This window comes from Borostomias antarcticus (assembly GCF_949987555.1).
Source record: "Borostomias antarcticus genome assembly, chromosome: 25".
Taxonomy (NCBI): Eukaryota; Metazoa; Chordata; class Actinopteri; order Stomiiformes; family Stomiidae; genus Borostomias; species Borostomias antarcticus.
The window spans coordinates 891,168-912,500 of record NC_140258.1 but is presented as its reverse complement, the minus strand read 5'-3'; the positions used below and the strand labels follow the sequence as shown (position 1 = coordinate 912,500).

The window sequence follows — 21,333 nt, the reverse complement described above, 5'->3', positions numbered from 1 at the left end:
GGAGTACGTCGCCACCTGTCCGGTCTGCGCCAGGTGCAAGACCTCCCACCAACCGCCAGCGGGCCTGCTGCGTCCCCTCCCTGTGCCCAGCCGTCCCTGGAGCCACATCGCGCTCGACTTCGTCACCGGTCTCCCTCCGTCCCATGGTAACACCGTCGTCCTGACCGTAGTGGACCGGTTTTCGAAGTCGGTGCACCTCGTGGCTCTCCCCAAGCTTCCCACCTCGGCGGAGACGGCTGGGCTGCTGGAGCATCACGTCTTCCGCCACCATTGCCTTCCCCTGGACGTTGTGTCTGACCGTGGTTCCCAGTTCACTTCAGGGGTGTGGCGGGCCTTCTGTGAGGGACTTGGGGCCACGGTCAGCCTATCGTCTGGGTACCATCCCCAGACCAACGGGCAGGCGGAGAGGGCCAACCAGTGTATGGAGGCGGCCCTCAGGTGTGTATCTTCCCTCCACCCGTCCTCCTGGAGCCGGGACCTACCCTGGGTTGAGTACTCGTTGAACGCCATGGTCAACTCCTCCACCGGCAGGTCGCCCTTCAAGTGCTCCCTGGGGTTCCAGCCACCCCTGTTCCCGCTCCAGGAGGTCGAGGTGGCGGTCCCGTCCGTCCAGGCCCATCTCCGCCGCTGTCGGAGGGTCTGGAGGTCCGCACGCGTGGCGCTGCTCCGTGCCGCTGAGCGCGCCAGCCGCGGGGCCAACCGTCGACGCACCCCGGCCCCGGAGTACAAGGTCGGTCAGCGGGTCTGGCTCTCCACCGCCGACCTGCCTCTCGACACCGACTCCGGGAAGCTGTCGGCCCGCTTCATCGGTCCCTACCCTATCAGCCGGGTCATCAACCCTGTCGCGGTCCGGCTGGACCTGCCCTCCTCCCTGCGGCGTGTCCACCCGGTCTTCCACGTCTCCCGGATCAAGCCCCACGTCACCAGCCCCCTCGTGCCCCCGGCGGCGGCTCCCCCGGCTCCTCAACTGGTTGACGGCCACCCGCAGTGGCCTGTGAGGAGGCTGTTGAAGGTCCGTCGCCAGGGCCGGGGGTATGTTTACCTGGTGGACTGGGAGGGCTTCGGTCCGGAGGAGCGGTCGTGGGAGCCCCGCTCCCGCATCATGTCCCCAGCTCTCCTCCGGGACTTCTACCGGGAGTTCCCGGATGCCCCGGGTAGGTCGCCCGGTGGCTCCCGCATGGGGGGGGGGTCCTGTTACGGCTCCGCCTCCGCCTGGGCGCTCTCCAGCTCCCACCACCGTTCCCGCAGCGCGCACACCACGGCCTTCCACTTCAGCGCGCGCTCTGCGCGCCCTCCGACGTAATCACCCCCGCACACCTGAACACGGTTCCGCTAACGAGCTCCGAGGGCGCGGCTCACCTGCTGCCACTACTCATCTAATCACCTCCCCTATAAGAACCCGGTCTTCCCAACGTTCGTCGCCAGTTCTTCCCTAAGATTCCTTGTGGCAAGTTGTGGTTTCTGAAGTTCCCGTTATAGTAGTTGTTATAGTTGTTTTTTTTCCCTTTACTCATTCTACTCTCCACCCCTCCAGATTCCGGTTTTGTTTGCTGCTCTTTTCCTGGACTGACACACGGCTTCCCCGACCCATTCTCACCGGACCTCGACCACGGCTTGGATTACGTTTTCTCGACTTTGTTTGTTGATCGATTGACCCCTGCCTGAACTTGACTACCCTTTTGCCTTGCCCTCTGTACTGCCGCTTTAATATTAAACCGCCCTCTGGGCTTGGAACTGTCCGTCTGTGTCCGTGGTCCTGCGTTTGGGTCAGCTAGCCAACCAGCCCCCTTACATAAGTAGACTCAAACAGAGCTAGATAACGTTCCAATAAGAGGTGCCCATCTCTGGCCTATTTGGTCTCATCATTCGCAGATGACAACTGGCAACATGGAGCTACACATGCACCTAGACTACACATGCACACATGCTACACATGCACACATGCTACACATGCACCTAGACTACACATGCTACACATGCACCTAGACTACACATGCACACATGCTACACATGCACCCAGACTACACATGCACACATGCTACACATGCACCTAGACTACACATGCACACATGCTACACATGCACCTAGACTACACATGCACACATGCTACACATGCACCCAGACTACACACGCACACATGCTACACATGCACCCAGACTACACATGCACACATGCTACACATGCACCCAGACTACACGTGCACACATGCTACACATGCACCCAGACTACACATGCACACATGCTTCACATGCACCCAGTAGTCCTTGTTTGAGTCGAGCCGGAGCCTCCATCTGAGCTAGCCTAGCGCTGCTGCCTGTCAGTCAGAGACGGCCCACACATGTCAGTTAAGCATAGCCTAAGCTATTATTTAGCCATGTAAAAAAGCAGTGTTGTGGTAGGAGAGGACAGGACCGGCACAGAGTTGAGGGACAGGTGAGAGAGGATAGAGGTTGTTGGGAGGAGAGCAGGAGAAGAGAGAGGAGAAGGAAGGGGACAGGAGACAGTGAAGATGAGAGATTAGAAAGACAGTTTGATGATTTGAGTTAATTCTGAGCATGTGGTTAAGCATCAATGGGCATCAAGCATCAATTTCTATTAAATAAAAACATTCTATTAAATGTTCTCACACCATAATTAAAAAATAAAATAGGTATTTAACAAAAAAAATGCTGTTGCGGTATACTTATTTTGTTATTTTCATTCTTTAAAAGTCACCAAAATGCAGGAAACAAAGTCTCTGAAACTTATTTTTTTCTGTGGGAGGAACCTATTAGGCCTCTCGGGGAGGTCCTCTCTGGGAGGACCCCCAAACCCCCCCACTCTGGTACAGAAATCCTCCCTATTTTGGCAGTCTCAAAGTTGACACTACCACACCAAGAGATCAATTCCACAGGAAACACTGGTGCAATGTGCGTGTCACTGTGGCCGAATAAAGACCCCCTCCTCAGGTCCTGTGTAATTTAATTTAATTTATTAATTGGATACAATAATATTGTTGGTATTGTTGGTAATATGGTCAATGATAGATTGATACTGATCAATAAATACAACCTCATTCAATAGACCCTCACAGCATGCCTTCTGTAGGAAATACAGCCAATGCAATATCTACAGTATAATGGGATTTCAACCACTACCTGGGGGTTTTACCTTATAATTAAAATAAATAAGCTGCTGGAACACACATCCACTCACTCTCTCTCTCACACACACACACACACACACACACACTCTCTCTCTCTGTCTTTCTTTCTCTCTCACACACACATACTGTACACTCACTCTCTCACACACACACACACACACACACAAACACTCTCACTCTCTCTCACATACACACACACACACACACACACACACACACACACAAACACTCTCTCTCTGTCTTTCTTTCTCTCTCACACACACACACACACTCTCTCTCTCACACACAAACACATGACACACACACTCTCTCTCTCTCTCTCACACACACACACACACACACATATACATACTCACACAGACATACACACAAACACACACACACACACACACACACACACACACACACACACACACACACACACACACACACACACACACACACACACAGTGCTTGCCAAGCCTGTGCTTGACTCATAGCCTTACATCACTGTATCTACTCTGACAGCCATCCATCACTGGACTGCATCTAAACTGAAAACCTTCCATCACTGGACTGCATCTAAACTCCACACAGTCCTGCAGCTACCGGAATGACCCTGCATTCTCTCCACCAGAGGTTTAAACTCCACACACACACACATACACACGCGCACGCACACACACACACACACTCACCATTCTCCTTTATATAGGCGATTTTACCCTCTGAGAGTAGAGGGGGCAACATTTTGACGTGAGAAAAAAAACTAAACAGTTCTGCCGTCCCGTCCCGTCTTTTTACAAAGAATGCCAGTTGTGAACAGTATGCAAATAAGAAATATGTATGGCAATTCAATATGCACAACGCATCACCATCACAAGACACCACGAGCATGTCAATATGACTTTATGACCGAGCACTAGTGAAGTGGGCAAGAACTTCACCTTTTCGTTGTTTTCCAGTAAAATGCACTATTGCTAGAGGAGACCCAGTTTTGGCTACAGTGAACTCTGATAACCTTTTGCCTTTTGCCTCGGCCCTAGACACAGTGTAGTGATATTATTAAATATTAAATAATATTAAAATATTATTTTAATAGCTACACAGCCTTGAGGCCTAATAGGTTCTCTCTCCTATGATGCTTTTAGCCTCTCTCACTCTGAAATGTAATTTAATGTAATGTATTGCTTTAAAAATGTTCTTAGCCGGTAGACAAACATAATCCTGGAGCTTGCTCGATCGCCTTGTTGAGAGGGGTCAGGGAAGAATTTTTACAGCTCACTTATCTGGCCCCCGGGTGATTACTGTTTTTTTTCTTCCCTCTGGAATATGTAGAGTGGGTCGTATGCCCACCTCCCTTGTTCTCTGTAAAGCGCATTGTGTTGCCTCTGGGTATGAAATGCGCTATACAAATAAAGCTTTGATTGAATAGGGAATGCTCTTGGACGCATTTCTCGCTGACCAGTCCCTCCAGTAAGCAACAGGTGGGATTGCTCAACTAGACATTAGAGACGCTAGAATATTCTGATTTCCCCAGCAACGATCTAATCTTGACCTGGCTGATCGACAAATGACTAGATCACTGTACCATTGCAGGGTTCTGCAATAACCTGAGATGTCACATGACAAAGCCCCCACCCCCTGGTTAAGAGGGCATTTAAAGAGCCACCAGACTGTTAGCCTTGTAGCGCAGCTTAGCTTAGCTTCTTAGCCTCCTAGCCTTGTAACCTGTTAACATGCTAGCTTGCTAGCCCCTTAAGCCGCTCAACAGCTGTACCATAATACTGCATTCTTCACGCTACATTCTTCTCTAATTTCCTGGCTTCTACTGCTACTCAACTCCCCTGCGACAACACTCTGTACGGTATTGTAACAATTGTCATAACAGTGCCATAATTGTACTCATCCTAGTTATTGTATCTAGGCTATTGTGTTGTAACACTATATGCTTATTTATTGTTTAATAAACCCACGTGATTCATGGCTTCCGGTAATCAAACTGTCTGAGGATCTACATTTACATCACTAGGCCATACCCAACATCACAACATCAAACTGCAACTGCCTGCTGGTGCTAGCTTCCTCGCCGATGGTGATGTTGCTAGTGCTGGTGCTAGTGTTAGTGTTAGTGTTAGTGCTAGTGTGCTAGCTCCGATAGCCTCTGGAGCACTTCTGCATTCGATTTCACCTGCTGCGCTGTCATTTCGAGTGGTAGCTTCTTCATTAGTATTGAGTTTTTTTTTTTTTTTATGAAGAAGTGGTCAATTGTTTTTATAGCTCTTTTCGCCATTGTGAGCAGGTTGGCTAGTTGTAGCTTGTTGATCACTGAGCAGCACAGTAATTTTTTTACAGTAACAGATCAAACCTGAAATAGTTGAGGTCGTCGGATGAGTTGTGCCATTGGTGGATTATGAATATATGGGCCATTCCAGAATTGGAGATTTTCTGTCCCAGCCATGAAATGTCATAGAATATAAACCAAAAATATTAAAACATGACATTGTTATGTAATTTATACTTGTCCTGAGACCAAACATAAATATAGTTGTTGAAAAAATTATTCCGAAATATTTTTTAAAATACGTAATATTTCATGCACCCCCCAAAACAGCATTTTGCACTTGCACTTCTTGTTATTATTTTCTTGATCTATGTCTCTTATAATTGTTTTATTATTATTATTATTATTATTATTATTCAACATATTTTAAATAGTTAAGTTGTGTCCCACAACATGCATGCAACCCTGTTACTTAAACCTATTCAGCCTAGCAGAGGAAGAGAAAAGACTGTGAGTTACATGTCACACAGGAAATTACATCATCAAGACATTAGGTAAGGAAATGGCAAGACCAAAGGTAAGTCCTCTCTTCAACTTTTCATATTTTTCAAATATGTTCAGCCTTGATTGACTGTGTCACTCTAACTAATGCAACCCTGTTACTCATATTATTAAAATAAGACAAATATTTTGTTTATTTTCTTTTTTTATTCATATAACTATGTTTGACCTCAACCTTGATGCTAAGAAACATTACTCAGCTAGCATCTGTTCCTGAGCAAACATTAGCATGGATTTGCAACCCTGTTACCATAATTTGAGTAACAGACTTAGACTTAGACTTAGTTCCTCCCGTTCCTATGGGAACATTGGGCGACGAGTCCCCTCCATTTGCTGCGGTCCCTGGCGACCCTTCTTGCACCGTGCCAGCTGACATCCATCTCTCTTAGGTCTTCCTGAAACGCATGTCTCCACGTCTTCCTTGGCCTCCCTCTTTTCCTCTTCCCGCCCTCTGGCAACCAGTCCATTGCCACACTCGCTGGTCTCTCTTTTGGCAGTCGGAGTCCAGCCATTCTTTTTCTCCTGGCAGAGACCGTGTCAGACAGTAGTGCCACCCCTGCCCTTCTCATCACCTCTTCATTGGTGATGTGGTCTTGCCATGAGATCCTCAAGATGGTTCTGAGACATCGTCGGTGGAAGACATCCAGCCTGTTGGTAATGCTGGCAGTCCTCGTCCATGTTTCGCAGGCGTAGGTCGCTGTTGGAATGACTACTGACATTGGAGGCGGAGCTTGGTGGCCGTGGTGATGGCTTTGGACGACCAAATGTTGCGGAGCCGTTGGAACACACCTGCAGCTTTGCCGATTCTTGTTCGTACGTCTTTCTCTACGTCTGCTGTACCCGAGATGTTACTGCCGAGATAAATTAAGTTCTCGACATACTCGATGTCATGTTCGCCTAGAGTGAGTGGTGGTGATGTTGATCCTGTCCGACGATCATAGCCTTGGTCTTCTCGTGGCTGATCCGTAGACCAACCTTTTCTCCATGCTCTTGGAGGTTGCTGGTCATTTCCTGGAGTGCAACGTGGGTATGGCTGATCAGAGCCAGGTCATCTGCCAAGTCCAGATCGGTCAGTTTGCCCTGACCCCACTTGATGCCGAAGTGTGTCCCGGCGAGGGTCTTCCTCATCGTAAAATCGATGACAATAAGGAAGAGCAAGGGGAACAGGATGCAGGATGAGGAACAGGGTTGCATAAAATTAAATGTGTATAATCCCATTTTATTTGAAATGAGTGAGTATTCATGGTGAATGTGACTTTCTTCACTTAATGGTTTAAGGATTTACTGAAAAATATTTTAAAATAAACTGTTTTCAGGTTCCTGAGTTTTGGTAACAGGGTTGCGCCAAGCATAGCACACACAGCAAATAAAACCTCTCATAAAAAGTGTACCTTTGATGCTTGATCTGGACCAATCAAATTTTTTATGTTTTTTTGCCTGTTTTTCTTAAATACAGTCAGTTTTTCATAAGTTTAGATGCCTAATTGTCCTCCAATTCTGGAATGATATTTTTTTTTAAAGGTAGCCTAGTTTAAGTAATACATACAGTTTTAAAATGAATGATGACCTAACACAAACTGGTACAAACCACAATTATGTATTTAATAATTGTGTTAATTAGTAATAAAACAAATACATCTATATATCTTGCCCCCCCTGCCCCCCCTATCAAAATCGCCCATGCCCTTTTATGCAAATAAAGGAGAATGGGTGAGAGAAGTCTGACAGAACAAGTAGCCGCCCGTTGCCTGAGTCAATATTTCATTATCATATTTCACCTCCCAGGGCCTCTTCAGAAGATAATCAAGGCTTTTCAGAGCAGAATTCTCTACTAATCACTACATGTACAAATTAGACAGTGTCTCATCTGTGAAAGACACATAGCACTACTGCCAGCATGAGTAAAAGCAATTACTGACTTCATTAACATGTGCTGGGGGAGGGATGGATGATTTCCTGTCTGAATGAAGGGGTTAAACAATGGCCTGATACTGATATCCATATGAGGACCAGTGGGGTGGAAGCCCTTCTGGTGTATGGCTGAGGAAGGGTACCTTCTCTGGATCCCGGGGGCATTGTCTGAGGCCCTGACGGTCAGGGCGTAGGATTGACCCACGGTCAGCGCCACGCCCGGCGCGATGGTGATGCGCCCCGAGCGGTGGTTGATGACGAAGTGGCCCTGGTCGCCAGCCAGGATGGCATAGGTCACCAGACCATTAAGACCCTCGTCAACGTCCGGCGCTGTCAGCTGCAGGACAGAGGGAAGGAAGGAGAGAGAGAAAGAGAGAGAGAGATTTCAGTATTTGCCTGTTTCGTCCTGCAGCGTGGTGGTAACCTCTAAGTTTCCATCACTGACATGTTGACTGAGACTGTAGAAACCGTCTCTAGCGGGGGTCATCCTGGTCCCTCTAATGATAGTACAAGACAATATATTCAATTATATTCTTCATTAATGACTGAGATTGTTTCAGCACTTAATAGTGCTTCATAAATCAAATTAATTCTAATTTATTCTGGAACATCTAGAACAGTTATTACCTTCCTAACTCCTGACCCGTGTGTTCCAGACAGATGTGAGAAATGTTATTTACCAGAGTTGAACAGAACACCCATTCAGGTGGTCTGCCTCTCCCTGCACCGTATATTATTTGGGGGCCAAGCAGCGCAGCTGCTGCAGCACCCATTGTGTTTGTACGTTTTCTTTCTTTCTTTCTTTCTTTCTTTCTTTCTTTCTTTCTTTCTTTCTTTCTTTCTTTCTTTCTTTTTTTCTTTCTTTCTTTCTTTCTTTCTTTCTTTCTTTCTTTCTTTCTTCTGCCATGGGAGTCTATAGCAGCCTATAGAACCGTATGGTGAAAAGTTGTGAAAATTGGCACACTCATTCATGACAGTCCCCTGAGTCTCCTCACCAAGACTCATGTCCACCTCGAACCCTCTAGCGCCACCAACGTGCAATGCTTTTATGCACGCAACTTTTGACCCGTAAGTCTGATTTTGAAAAACGAGGTACCTTTGGAATCCTTGGCTCAAGCCGAGTTCAACGCACCTCATGAAGTCATTGTCCGCAATCTTGGATTTTCCGCCATTTTGTACTTTGTGTAAAACACTTAAAATGTATCTCCTCCTAGGTTTTTTCCACCAATCTGCACGAAATGCAGTATGCACAATCTATAGACCGATGTCCACAAAAGTTGTAGTGATTTTTGATTGTCCATTGCGTTGGCACGTGATAGCCAATCAAAATTGGCAGAAAAGCTGCAAAACAGGAATGGGGGTCATATCTCAGTAATGTTTTAATCTATCAAAACCATATGTGCATACATAAAATGTTCTTGAACATTAAAATGGGTACACCAGATTTAGCTCAGAGCTACATTCTATCTGTAGTCCTACATGAAACAAATAACAATAAAATCAACTAACTGACAACACATGACACGATAAAAAGGCAAGAATACAAATTGCGTATCTATCTATCTATCTATCCAGCCATCTATCCAGCCATCTTGTGTGTGTGTGTGTGTGTGTGTGCGCGCGCCACCTAGTGGGGACAAACTTGATTGCTCAAGAGCCAATTCTTCAAGGTATGACAAAAGTACATATCTGATGGAATTTTTTATGTTACTAGGAAGCCTGTTCCATTCTTTGATAGTCTTGAACGAAAAGGCAGATTGGGCAAAAACAGACTTTCTTAGTGGGACCTTGCAGTTACAACTACACAACAAAACTGCCGGTGTTAATTGTCCAGTGTTAGTGTAAATTAACAGAGGTCAGTGTTATTTTTTTACAATGAAATTATCTAAACTAACACTTCAAGAGTCAGTTCCTGAAAGTGTAGGCGTGGATTTTGGACGTTTCGAGAATGCCCACACTCTGAGTGTTAAATTGACCACACCCTTAACCACACCTTCAATTCCGGTGAAGAAGCGCCCTCGACAGTCAATCTGCGTTCGCCCTTCGCCATTTTTCCTCCTGCTGCGGTAAGTTTTTGTCGATAAAATTTAGTTTTAGGGTGATATTAGCATAAGTATTACCATCAAGTCTGAACAGAATTGCATTTGTATGAAAATATTTGATCTTTAAATCCCACATCCCATTTTAAAACGTGTTTTTGTGGAACTGGCCGATTGCTAGCGTGAACTCAGTAACGTTAGTAGTCTACTAGCGTTAGCTAGCTAATACTAACTTTAATTTAGCATACTGTCGGGAGAATATAATGAACTTTGCTATCTATGTGCCACCGTTTTTGATTATAGTTTTTGTCTTAGTTTTCACTTGCAACTGCCGAAGCGTATACCGACTGGAGTGAGATCAGAGAGCACATTGGAGCCGTTACAAGATAGAGCACATTGGAGCCGAACAGGATAACTAGCAACTACAGATAGAGGAGAGAAAGGTGCGTCATTTTTAACAGTTTTCTGAGTCACGTTAAAAAATACATAACTCCTGGCAACTTGTCCAGGTTTTAGGCAGTGGTGTGTAGTAGCAGCTTTATTAATAGTGTAGCGAACTGGTTCCCTAGCCAGGACAATGGCAGGCTGTGCCGTAGCTAATCTGCATATTTCCCTGCATTTCCCAGTTCGGCCGGTGTTCGGGCCAGCTAATAATCGTTCAAAAACACCGTTAAGGTCATAATGTCCGTAAAAAAAGTTCTGTTGTGTTAGTTAAGGGTTACGTGTTTGTGTTTGAGCTAGAACGGCTAGCTAAGTATGCCACACCATTTGATGGGGTCCCCGTCAGTGAGAGCAGGGTGGGGAAGCTAGCTAACAAGTGGGAACAGCTAACGTTGTAACCGGTGTACGTTGCAAGCTCGCAAATAAAGAAAATGGATTACGTGCAACCCCATTTGTCTAAGGAGTCCGTGACTGGTCCACGTCACAAAAACTTAGCCCCCCAGGACTAGCTAGCGTAGCCCCCCATTATCTAGCATTAGCTACCATGAGGTCGAAAAAGCTATCTATCTAGTTGACACCATCTGACACAATCCAAGGTTAATCTGTACAATTCTTGAATATTTTTGCAACGATGTTTTCAATTAATTAAGGATGGCTGTGGGAACTGTCAGTCACATCACGTGTCATGTAGCTGCGATGCAGCGGTAGCATCTAGTGGGAGATTAGTAGGTTGCTGTATTTGTGTGTTAATATCAATCTGGTTTTTAATTATCATTGAATTTCCACAAAAATAACCAGTGATGGAGGTTTAGATGTGTTCATTTATACTCAAGTAATTAAGGCCTATGTTATTGTTGAGAGAAAGAGAGCTGTATGCTATTACAGTATAGTAGACAAGTGTGTAAGACGTTTTGTAAGTAGATTGTGTATGTGTTCTGCCATTCTTCCCTTTGAAGTGATATGCTGGTTCCTGTAGAGTATAAGGGAGTGAGCAAATGGGTCAGGGTACCACAGACAGAGGATGACTACAATTACTCCCAGTTTTTACAAGGAGGTAATTTGAGTGTCATGTTTATTCATGCCAAATACAAGGCTGTATTTGTGTTCTTAGGCAACAGTGTTGAGGAAGAGTCTTCAGAGGGCTCATCTTTATCAGAGCGGTCACTATCACATGCATCCCAAGGGTCATCATCAGGTTCAGACTCAACAGTAATACTGGAATCTACCAAAGCGCGTAAAAGAAAGCTGGTTGAAGGACCCCTTGATGGCAACGTTGCAAGAGATGTAAGTTATCTTTAAACTAGGGTCTGATATGTTTTCTGAAGCTGTCAGTAGCTGATATTTTATACCAATATTAAATATTATACATATTATAATATCTTTTAAATTAAAAAAAAAAAAGAATACATCTCATGATGCAACCAGCCAGTGAGGAAAGACATGGACACACCAATATCTGATATTCCTAAAAGGACCCTGATATATTGGTCTAACCCTACGGGAAAATATTATTTTGACACAATAGTTACTTCAGTACTGCAGGTACAGTAGGTATGTCAGCCTGAATGTTTGTCTTCCCTGAAGGTGCACTGCATGAATGTCATGTAATTGTTGTTTCAGACCATCAAAGCAGCCCTGTATTCAAAGCCCGGGGGTGACCAAATATTCAAAGAATACGAGAAAACAAACAGCATTTGTGATGTTACAAGAAGAAATATGGTGAACATACTTGTGGCAGATATGGTAGACAGTCATGGGTAAGTGAATATGCCCTTAAAATAACAGTTTTTACTCATGTTTTTTTCCTCCGGATGCCAGAAGGCCGCAAGGGCGGAAGGTTATGTTTTCACCCGTGTGTGTCTTGTTAGCAGGATTACGGATTACGCAAAAACAATCAGCCTGATTTGCACAAAAATTGGTGAAGGAGTGTAGCATGGGGCACGGACAAATCGGATACATTTTGGAGCGGATCCGAATCACGGGTCGGAGCCGCGAATTAAAACAGAATCCCATTCATTGTATATGGGGGGAATTGAAAGTTATGAAAGTTGTTGTTTTGGGGTGAATGATACATGTGTCTCTTTTCAGGAGAAGCCCTCCAGTGAATGTCCGCATTCTCTACGCACTTGGCATTACAAGCCTGTTCCCAAACTTGAAGGACCCGGATTCAAAGAATGGCTATGTGAGTATTGACATCCTCTACAACCCCAGGTTCTAGACGGTTCCCCCCGGCGTGCACTGGAGTATAGAACAAACAAGCCTACATCAAAATGGATGCGAATGGACACGAATCGCACGAGAAAAAGCTCAGCTACAACGCCCCAAAAAAACGTTTTTATCTCCGGTAAACACAGCTTACATGGCAAGCACTTTTATAAACGCGCCACAAACCCCAAAGACTTAGAATAGCTCCGTTAGCTCCATTAATCTTTGATTGGACTGAATGGTAGATTTGGTGTCTGCCATATGACTAGTAAAGATTTATGACTAGTATAGATTTTGTGACTGTTACTATCTCACTGGAATACAGCCACTGAGTGGTATATTCCACTCACTGTTATATACTGAGTTGTCCACAGGGTGGAGCTTTTTGACCTGTAGGGCAACGAACTGTGAATTCCCAGTATAATGGTAAATGGACTGCACTTATATAGCGCTTTTATCCAAAGCGCTTTACAATGGCCTCTCATTCACCCATTCACACACACATTCACACACCAATGGCGGCAGCTGCCATGCAAGGTGCTAGCCTGCTCATTGGGAGCAATTTGGGGTTCAGTGTCTTGCCCAAGGACACTTCGAAATGTGGACAGGAGGAGCCGGGATTCGAACCGCCGACCCTGCGGTCATTGGACGACCCGCTCTACCTCCTGAGCCACAGCCGCCACAGTATGGCATGAATATGGGCCAGGGAATTTATATATTGCTCTATTTCACAATTTGGATGGAATCTATACCTATAGTGATATGTCAGTGAAATATAATTAGTTTTATAGTGTTGTACATGAGGTCAAATAGCACTCATCTTGATCCCAGAATATCTCCAGATGGCACAATTTGGAGTTCCGCATAGACATAGCTACAATAAAAGGTCTCTAGAATGGCACTGGCACCCATTACAATCATCTTACTTTGCATAAGTACTGATCATACATTGGGATAATGATTCAAAGTTGTTTTGGCCTACTATCTCATATTTCCAAGCTGATATTCACTCTAAAAGCTGTTTTTTTTAGGCGAGGATTGAATTTTTGATTTTTTACAATGTCCTAGCTCTATTTGCTCAGACACAGTAACATATAATGGCCTTTGTGGTTGTGGAGATATTCTATTCATTGTAGGCATATCATTTTGAGCAGGAAAAAAAAACAGGCTTGTGTTTTACCTTTTTTTTCTTTTAATCAACAGGAACATTTCTATGATCACCAGAGTGGTTCCGGTTACCTGGCATGGAGGTTGAAAACTGTTCAGCGCAACTCTGCTCAAGAAATCAAGAAATCCAAGTCCAGTTTTCAAGATGGCCCCAAGACTCCTCGCAACATGCGTTCAATTGTGAGGCAGTTGGCAGGTGTTGAATGCAAGGAAGCTATGTCGGTGATGAGGCACTCAAGTGACATGGCCATTGTCAAAGACAAAATGAAGGCAACATTTCAGCACAGACAACAGGTGGTTCAAGACCCAGCCACAGCCTCCACTGTCCTAGACCTTTTTCCAAGATTCCTGGATACATCTGGCTTGGTAAGACATAAAATTAATTGTTGACAGCTTGGTTGCTTTATTTGTTTGCTCTCTAATGTGTCAGTTATGTTTTGTGTTTAAGATTGACCAAGACTTCACAATGCTCTTTGGTGAGGAAGTGTCTGGTAAATTCCTTGCAAAATGGCCAACATACTTCAAACCGAGGGTCATTGCGGATTGCAAAAATCTACCTCAAAGTGCACGTGTGGATGAGCTACTTTTGTCTGCACAACAGGAGTCTGATGATGGTGGTAAGTGTAAATTGGACAGTAGATTTCACATGCCTTTAGAGTGTTCACTGTATTCTCTGTGAAGTCAACACAACACATCATTGGACCAGTTGTTCTTTCATGTTTTGGTCCCTTTACTACAAATCACATATGCTGTACATTACTGCTGACCATTTTTATCTAAAAACCCATAGTGTGATTTGGAAAATACATGAAAAAAAACTTCCGTTAAGTGAAAGTAATTGCTATGGTGTTAATTCTCATTCTGTAGCGTGGGACTGTGAGGTGGCTGCCATCCTTCTGCTTCTTCACCTCTTACCTCCAACATGCAAGGGCAAGAAGACTGGAAAGATGAGCGCATTGGATGCTGCTGCCACCTGATTAAGTTCATGAAAGTATGTTCTCAGAACTGTTCATTGCACTTAAGATGTCAACTGATGTGAGGTTTTCAAGGGCCAAGTTTTCAAGGGGGTGATGCAGATTCTCTTTTTTCTTCTTTCCCCTCCAGACAGGCATGGTGTTTCAACCCAGGAGCAGCTTTGTGTTCATAAAATTGTGCTTGGGAGTCAAACATTTTCTTTTAATTCTAGACAGCAGTGCTGTTACTCAACACCAAATTCCAATTCCAATTCCATTTTATTTAATGTGATTAATACTCTCTCTCTCTCTCTCTCTCTCAGGTGGGGAGAAGCATGGAGACCTTCCTCAAGGAAACCGGCCCCGCTCAGCCCTTTCTCCTGTGTGTCGGAGAAAGAAGCAACAGCATCCAGGATTTCTACATCGTCCTGGACCAGAAGGTCATTCCCTGCATGACGCAGACCGGAGTTGCTGCCTTTGACGAGCTCTTCAAGGCACATTTTGCTTTTGCCGTGTCCTATGATGAGGTGCTGTCCAGCTTCTACACATTCATGCAGACCACCGTGTATGGCATCGATGTTGGCAATGTGAAGGAGAGTCCTCGGGTCAAGGAAATCAGAGCAAGATTTCTTCACAGTGCAATTTGAAGAGATAGACGTCGTTGACCGGAAGTATATTCACATGTTACTTTTGCAAGGTACACCACACAAGTTGTTCAGTGTTATTTAGACATTTGAAGTTTCAGCATGGTTTGTACCCCGGAAGGTCTTTGCGTTTGAACTGTGGAGAGCCTGGATGTTCATTTGTTTTTTTCACATACTCTGGTTACAAGCGGCACTTATCCCGAGCACATGGAGACTGTGTTGATTCAGATCCCGTCAGCAATGTAGAGTTTGAGCCTGTAGCTGGAACTTCGGCAGAGCCAGTAAATGTGGATCCTCCCGTGACTGTCACTACACACGTTCCAATTGAAAAAAGAAACATATTGGACATGTGCAGCTCTGTTATTGCTCAAGTTCAAGCCTCTGGCTCAATGGAGGAACTGGTTAATGACATCCATGCTCATGCAAAAGAAGCTGTTGTTAATTGTTTGTCTTCTGATGCATCTAGAGAAACCTTAGAGAAAGTTGAGGATTGTTTTGATCAACATGAAAATCCATTTTCATGTCTTAACACAGAATCTAAAAGGATGAGGCATTTTGAGGAAAAATGGAAAATAGTACAACCTGTAGAGCATGTCCTTGGCGTACGTTTTGATATGCGCAGAGATAGAACAACAGGCACATATAGGCAAGTTCCGGTCAATGATAAGTTTATGTATGTACCCATCATGGGGTCTCTTTCATCTATGTTTAGGAACAGTGAACTCTGTAACAGTTTCCAAAAAGCAAAACCACACCAGGAGGGTTTTTACAGAGATATAAGTGATGGTCTCTACTTTAGGAATCATAGTTTATTTTCCCAACAAGAACATGCTCTTCAGATCCAGCTCTACTATGATGATTTTGAAACTGCTAATCCATTAGGCTCAAAAAAGGGAGTGCACAAACTGGGATGCATTTATTTTATTCTGAGAAATTTGCCACCAAAGCTCAATTCTGTGTTAATGAACATTCATCTTGTAGCGCTCTTTCACTCAGTGGACTTGAAGAAATATGGGTTTGAGCCCATTCTAAAGCCACTTATTGATGATCTCAAGATTTTAGAGACTGAAGGAATGCAGGTGCCCTTTTCAGCCACGCCTGTGAAGGGTTCAGTTTTTCAGGTTACTGGAGACAATTTAGCTTTGCATGGTCTTCTTGGTTTCGTTGAATCATTCAGTGCAAATTATTGCTGTAGATTTTGTTTAACTGATAAGACAGAGTTGCAGTCAGTTTATAGTGAAGATCATCCAGGTTTAACTCTACGTTCAAAAGACCTTCATGCAGAACACCTCCTTGCCATTCAACTAAATCCTGCTTTGACCTCAACATTTGGTGTCAAACGAGCCTGTTCGCTCAATTCCCTCCAGTTGTTCCATACTTCAGACAACTACGCTGTAGATATAATGCACGATCTGCTAGAAGGAGTGGTGCAGTATGAGCTAAAGCTTCTGTTTCAGTATTTGATGAAGAATTCCATATCCTTGAGTGCATTGTCTGAGAGAATTATGAGCTTCAATTATGGATATACACAGAGAAAAAACAGGCCAAGTGGGCTTAAACTGGATGACAATAGCAAAGATCTTGGCCTTAATGCTGTCCAGTCATGGTGCCTCTTACGGAATACCCCATTGATATTTGGAGATTTGGTTGATAGGAATGATAGCTGTTGGAACTTGTTACTCCTCTTAATTCAAATTGTCAACATTGTGTTTTCACCTACTGTAACCCATGGTATGACTTGCTATTTGAAACATCTAATTTTTGATCATCACAAGCTTTTTAAATCTCTCTTTCCAGAGCGCAATTTGATTCCAAAACATCACCTAATGATCCATTACCCAAGCTGTATTAGAAAAATTGGGCCACTCATACACATGTGGTGCATGAGATTTGAAGGAAAGCACAACTTCTTCAAAAAGTCTGTAAAAAACTTTAACATTGCAAAAACACTGGTTAAGAAACACCAGAGTCAGTTAGCTTTTCATTTTGAGAACTTTTATTTTAAAAGATTACAGTTTGGTCCCATTACTGAAGTCTTGGTCAGCAGTTTAGAGGGCAGTGAGGCGCTGAATGAAACTTTTGATGTGTCGTCTGTTTCCACCACTTCCTGGGTCAAAAGCTATGGCACGGAGTATCAGGTTGGGATGTTTGTATGTTCTGCAGTTGAAAATGAGATGCCTTTGTTCAACAGGATTGACAGTATAATAGTTAGAGATGACAATGCCTATCTTTTAATTTGTGAAGTCTCAACCATTTTTTTTGATGATCACTTAAATGCATTTGGTATTGAGGAGAAAGCTGATGTTTTCACAGTGATCTGTGTAGATGACCTGGCGTACTACAGACCTTGTGATAGGCAATTTTCATACGACACTGATGACCAAGTGTACATTGTCCCATACTGTAACTATGTATGAATCCATGCAGTTCATTGTTGTGAAATGTGGTGTAGCCTGTGAATAAGAGATTATTTTGGAGCAAGTTGTTGTCTTGTATTTTTTTTAAATTAATAATAGGTATGTGGGGTGGTTGTGGTGGGTACAGTTGCTAGATTGGGCATTGGTTGTCCATAATATTCTACACCCTCGAGTAAATTATATTCTACACCATCAGTCAATTGTTACACCCATTAGTGTTAATATATTGGAGTCAAGTGTAGTCTGGTAGTGTTGATTTTCTAACACTGACACTAGTGTAGAGTACTATTGACACTACTCAAGTGTTAGCCAGTGTTAATTTTCAACTCCTTACAGTGTTGAAATAACTCTTGATGAGTGTAAAAACATTAACACTTTCAAAAGTGTTAATTCAACACTAAAAAGAGTGGACGCATATAAACACTTTTCTAGTGTTAAATTTAACACTCTCAGAGTTAATTTAACACTGGTGATTTTGCTGTGTAGATACAGATCTTAGAGCTGTAGAGCTTTGATCAGGGCAGGCAGGACTGTACATATTTTTTTGTTGACAACTCATGCACTCTAGCGCCACCAGCGTGTCAAAGTTGGAGTTGCGTTTATGCCAGTAACTTTTGAACTGTATGTCCAATCTTCAAAATGATGGGAGCAATGGATTCCCTGGCTCATGCTGAGTTCAAAACACCCCATGGTTTCATTATTACTTCATTTGTTTGATTGCAGAATGCAAGGAACACTTTTGGTCTTCTGCACAATTTCACCAGTTTTAGAATGGTGAAAGGCGCATTTTGGAAAAAAAAAAATCAAAGATTTTTAACTGATCTAGTCAAAAAGGATTTGCCAAGATTTGCTCAGAGGTCAAGTCTGGTTTATTGAGAAAACATACGAGCGCAAGGACTTCAGAGGAAACGCACGTGAGTCGTATCCAGCAGAAGTGCCGCAGTCTGGTCTTGCGCGGCCTTATATCAAGCAATACACAGGTATGACGCTTCCAGGGATATGATTGGCTAACCCATTGTGCACGTCATATTAAATGGAAGGCATCATCAACAGTGGTTGAGAATACAGACACGTGACATGAGAAAAGGCGGTAATTCTTGCAGGGACAATGGGAGAAAGGATGGTTATTCTGGAGCAGACAACATCTAGGTGTGTTGACCTCCTGGAGGTCATCCTGTCATAAATTAGATTAGCACAGCTATGTGAAAGGTTGAGGGAGGTGGTGAGGTGGTGAAACTACAATTTCTATGACACAGCTCATACACATATTATATATAATATATCAAACGTTCACACGACTCTTGGGATTCATGAAATCAAAAAAGCTAAGCTCTCCGATGTATATTTTTCACTGTGTGACAGTTCGAACGATGACTCCCCCCCTCCATTGAAAACAATGGAGCCACACTCTAGAAAATGACAGAATCAGTGTTGAGTTTCTAACTCATCACCTCTCCTACACTTCTGAAGACTGAAGGACATATTATACATGGAAATGTTCACGTGATTGTCTGGATTCTGAAGAAGTAAATAGTTGAGCTATGCTATGTATACTTTTCGCCGTGTGCCAATTTAAATGACGACACCCCCCCTCTCACTCAACCGAGAGGAAGCGACCCTTCCAGCTGACATTAATTAAGTGCTCAGGACTCAGGCTCAAGTGTGAGGAGGCGGAAGGGTGCTGTTTGGTGCACAGAACCATTGGCCTTCGCTGCTGCTCACTGCACGACATGAACCCGAATTATTATTTGTAATAGATGGGAACCAGCTACTGTAGTATGTCTGTCTGCCTGTACACAGCTTAGATGACACCATGTACTTGACATTTAAGGACAATTTGGGAGCTATAAAAAGCCTGTTAGAAATCAAAATGAATAGGTTGTAGGCTAATACTGAAGCAGTAACTCATGAGAGGGTGTGGTATATGAAGCAGTAACTCATGACAGGGTGTGGTATATGAAGCAGTGACTCATGACAGGGTGTGGTATATGAAGCAGTGACTCATGAGAGGGTGTGGTATATGAAGCAGTAACTCATGAGAGGGTGTGGTATATGAAGCAGTAACTCATGAGAGGGTGGTGTGGTATATGAAGCGGTAACTCATGAGAGGGTGTGGTATATGAAGCAGTAACTCATGAGAGGGTGGTGTGGTATATAAAGCAGTAACTCATGAGAGGGTGTGGTATATGAAGCAGTAACTCATGACAGGGTGTGGTATATGAAGCAGTGACTCATGACAGGGTGTGGTATATGAAGCAGTGACTCATGAGAGGGTGTGGTATATGAAGCAGTGACTCATGAGAGGGTGTGGTATATGAAGCAGTAACTCACGAGAGGGTGGTGTGGTATATGAAGCAGTAACTCATGAGAGGGTGGTGTGGTATATGAAGCAGTAACTCATGAGAGGGTGGTGTGGTATATGAAGCAGTAACTCATGAGAGGGTGGTGTGGTATATGAAGCAGTAACTCATGAGAGGGTGGTGTGGTATATGAAGCAGTAACTCATGAGAGGGTGGTGTGGTATATGAAGCAGTAACTCATGAGAGGGTATAAGGCCTTTATACCAGCCGGGTGCAGTCGACCGGCACAGTTGCTGCTATGTATGAATCCTGTAGGGTTTTATTGATCATTTTATGAAATCCATTGACTTGTATTGAAGCGACCGTTGTAGATGTGTAGATCAATCCGCAGAGGGGATTCAGGAAGCGGAACTACTTACGGTAGCTATTGTTATTGTTTATGTTGCTAGGCTACCTAGTTTGCAGAAGTTTACACACGTATGTGCTGCGACTAAATAGTTCTATGCTAAATAATTTTAAAAAGCCTTTCCAGATGAACTAGAATCTTACTTGGTGAATTCTATGTCAGAACGCCAACTAACACCTCGGTGAGTTTCTTATCTTTGAAATTGAGTGTTTAACATGTTTTTTGAAATATTTTTCACGGTGCCCACCCACATCCATTGTATGACTAAAACGGTGGTAGAGCAATTATCAGACTTTCTCAAAAGTGCTAGTTTTGTCAACGTTTTGATCTGAACAATTGTATATGATCATAAGTAACCTTAAAACAGGGCTAAACATGCATTTTCCCTTTACTCCTCCTTTAATATATAATTTTTTTAGTGGACTCCGCCAAGAAGGGAAGTTCCTAAAACTAGCACGTTGCTATGGAGTTTCAAAGCGATGAACAATGAGCCCTAGCAACCAAAACTAATAATCCTGACCAACCTAGCTAGCCGTGAACGAAGTATCCTACCTTTAACCAACCTAGCTAGCCATTAACGAAGTATCCTACCTTGGCAGATTGTGGTCAGCTGACAACCATGCGCTTCAGCGTGGAGCACTGTCCAGGTGCTGACTGGCTTGCGGCAGTTCTTCATCTTATTTACAACACATCAACTGACCTAATTGTCAAAATGAATTAACAACCACAAATGGGTTATGCTAGCTAACTGTTAATTAATGTGATACATTATTTTTTTTAAAGAGATTTTATTAAACTCCAAGGAAGATTTTATTGAACTGCAGACAGTGGTAGCACTATAGCTCACTTCAGTCTTGTGTGTTGTTTAGCTGTGTGAGATG

General features: G+C 43.7%; 1 protein-coding gene across 1 annotated transcript in view; it reads right to left on the bottom strand.

Annotated features, from left to right (window-relative positions):
- The window catches only part of LOC311325894 (protocadherin-15-like), a gene marked incomplete at both ends in the record, with an annotated part of 380,555 nt that overhangs the window by 204,875 nt on the left and 154,347 nt on the right, over nt 1–21,333 (bottom strand). The window contains one exon of the mRNA XM_084458712.1: nt 8,024–8,217. Within this exon, the coding sequence (XP_084314838.1) occupies nt 8,024–8,217 (194 nt within the window). The remainder of the gene's footprint in view (nt 1–8,023; nt 8,218–21,333) is intronic.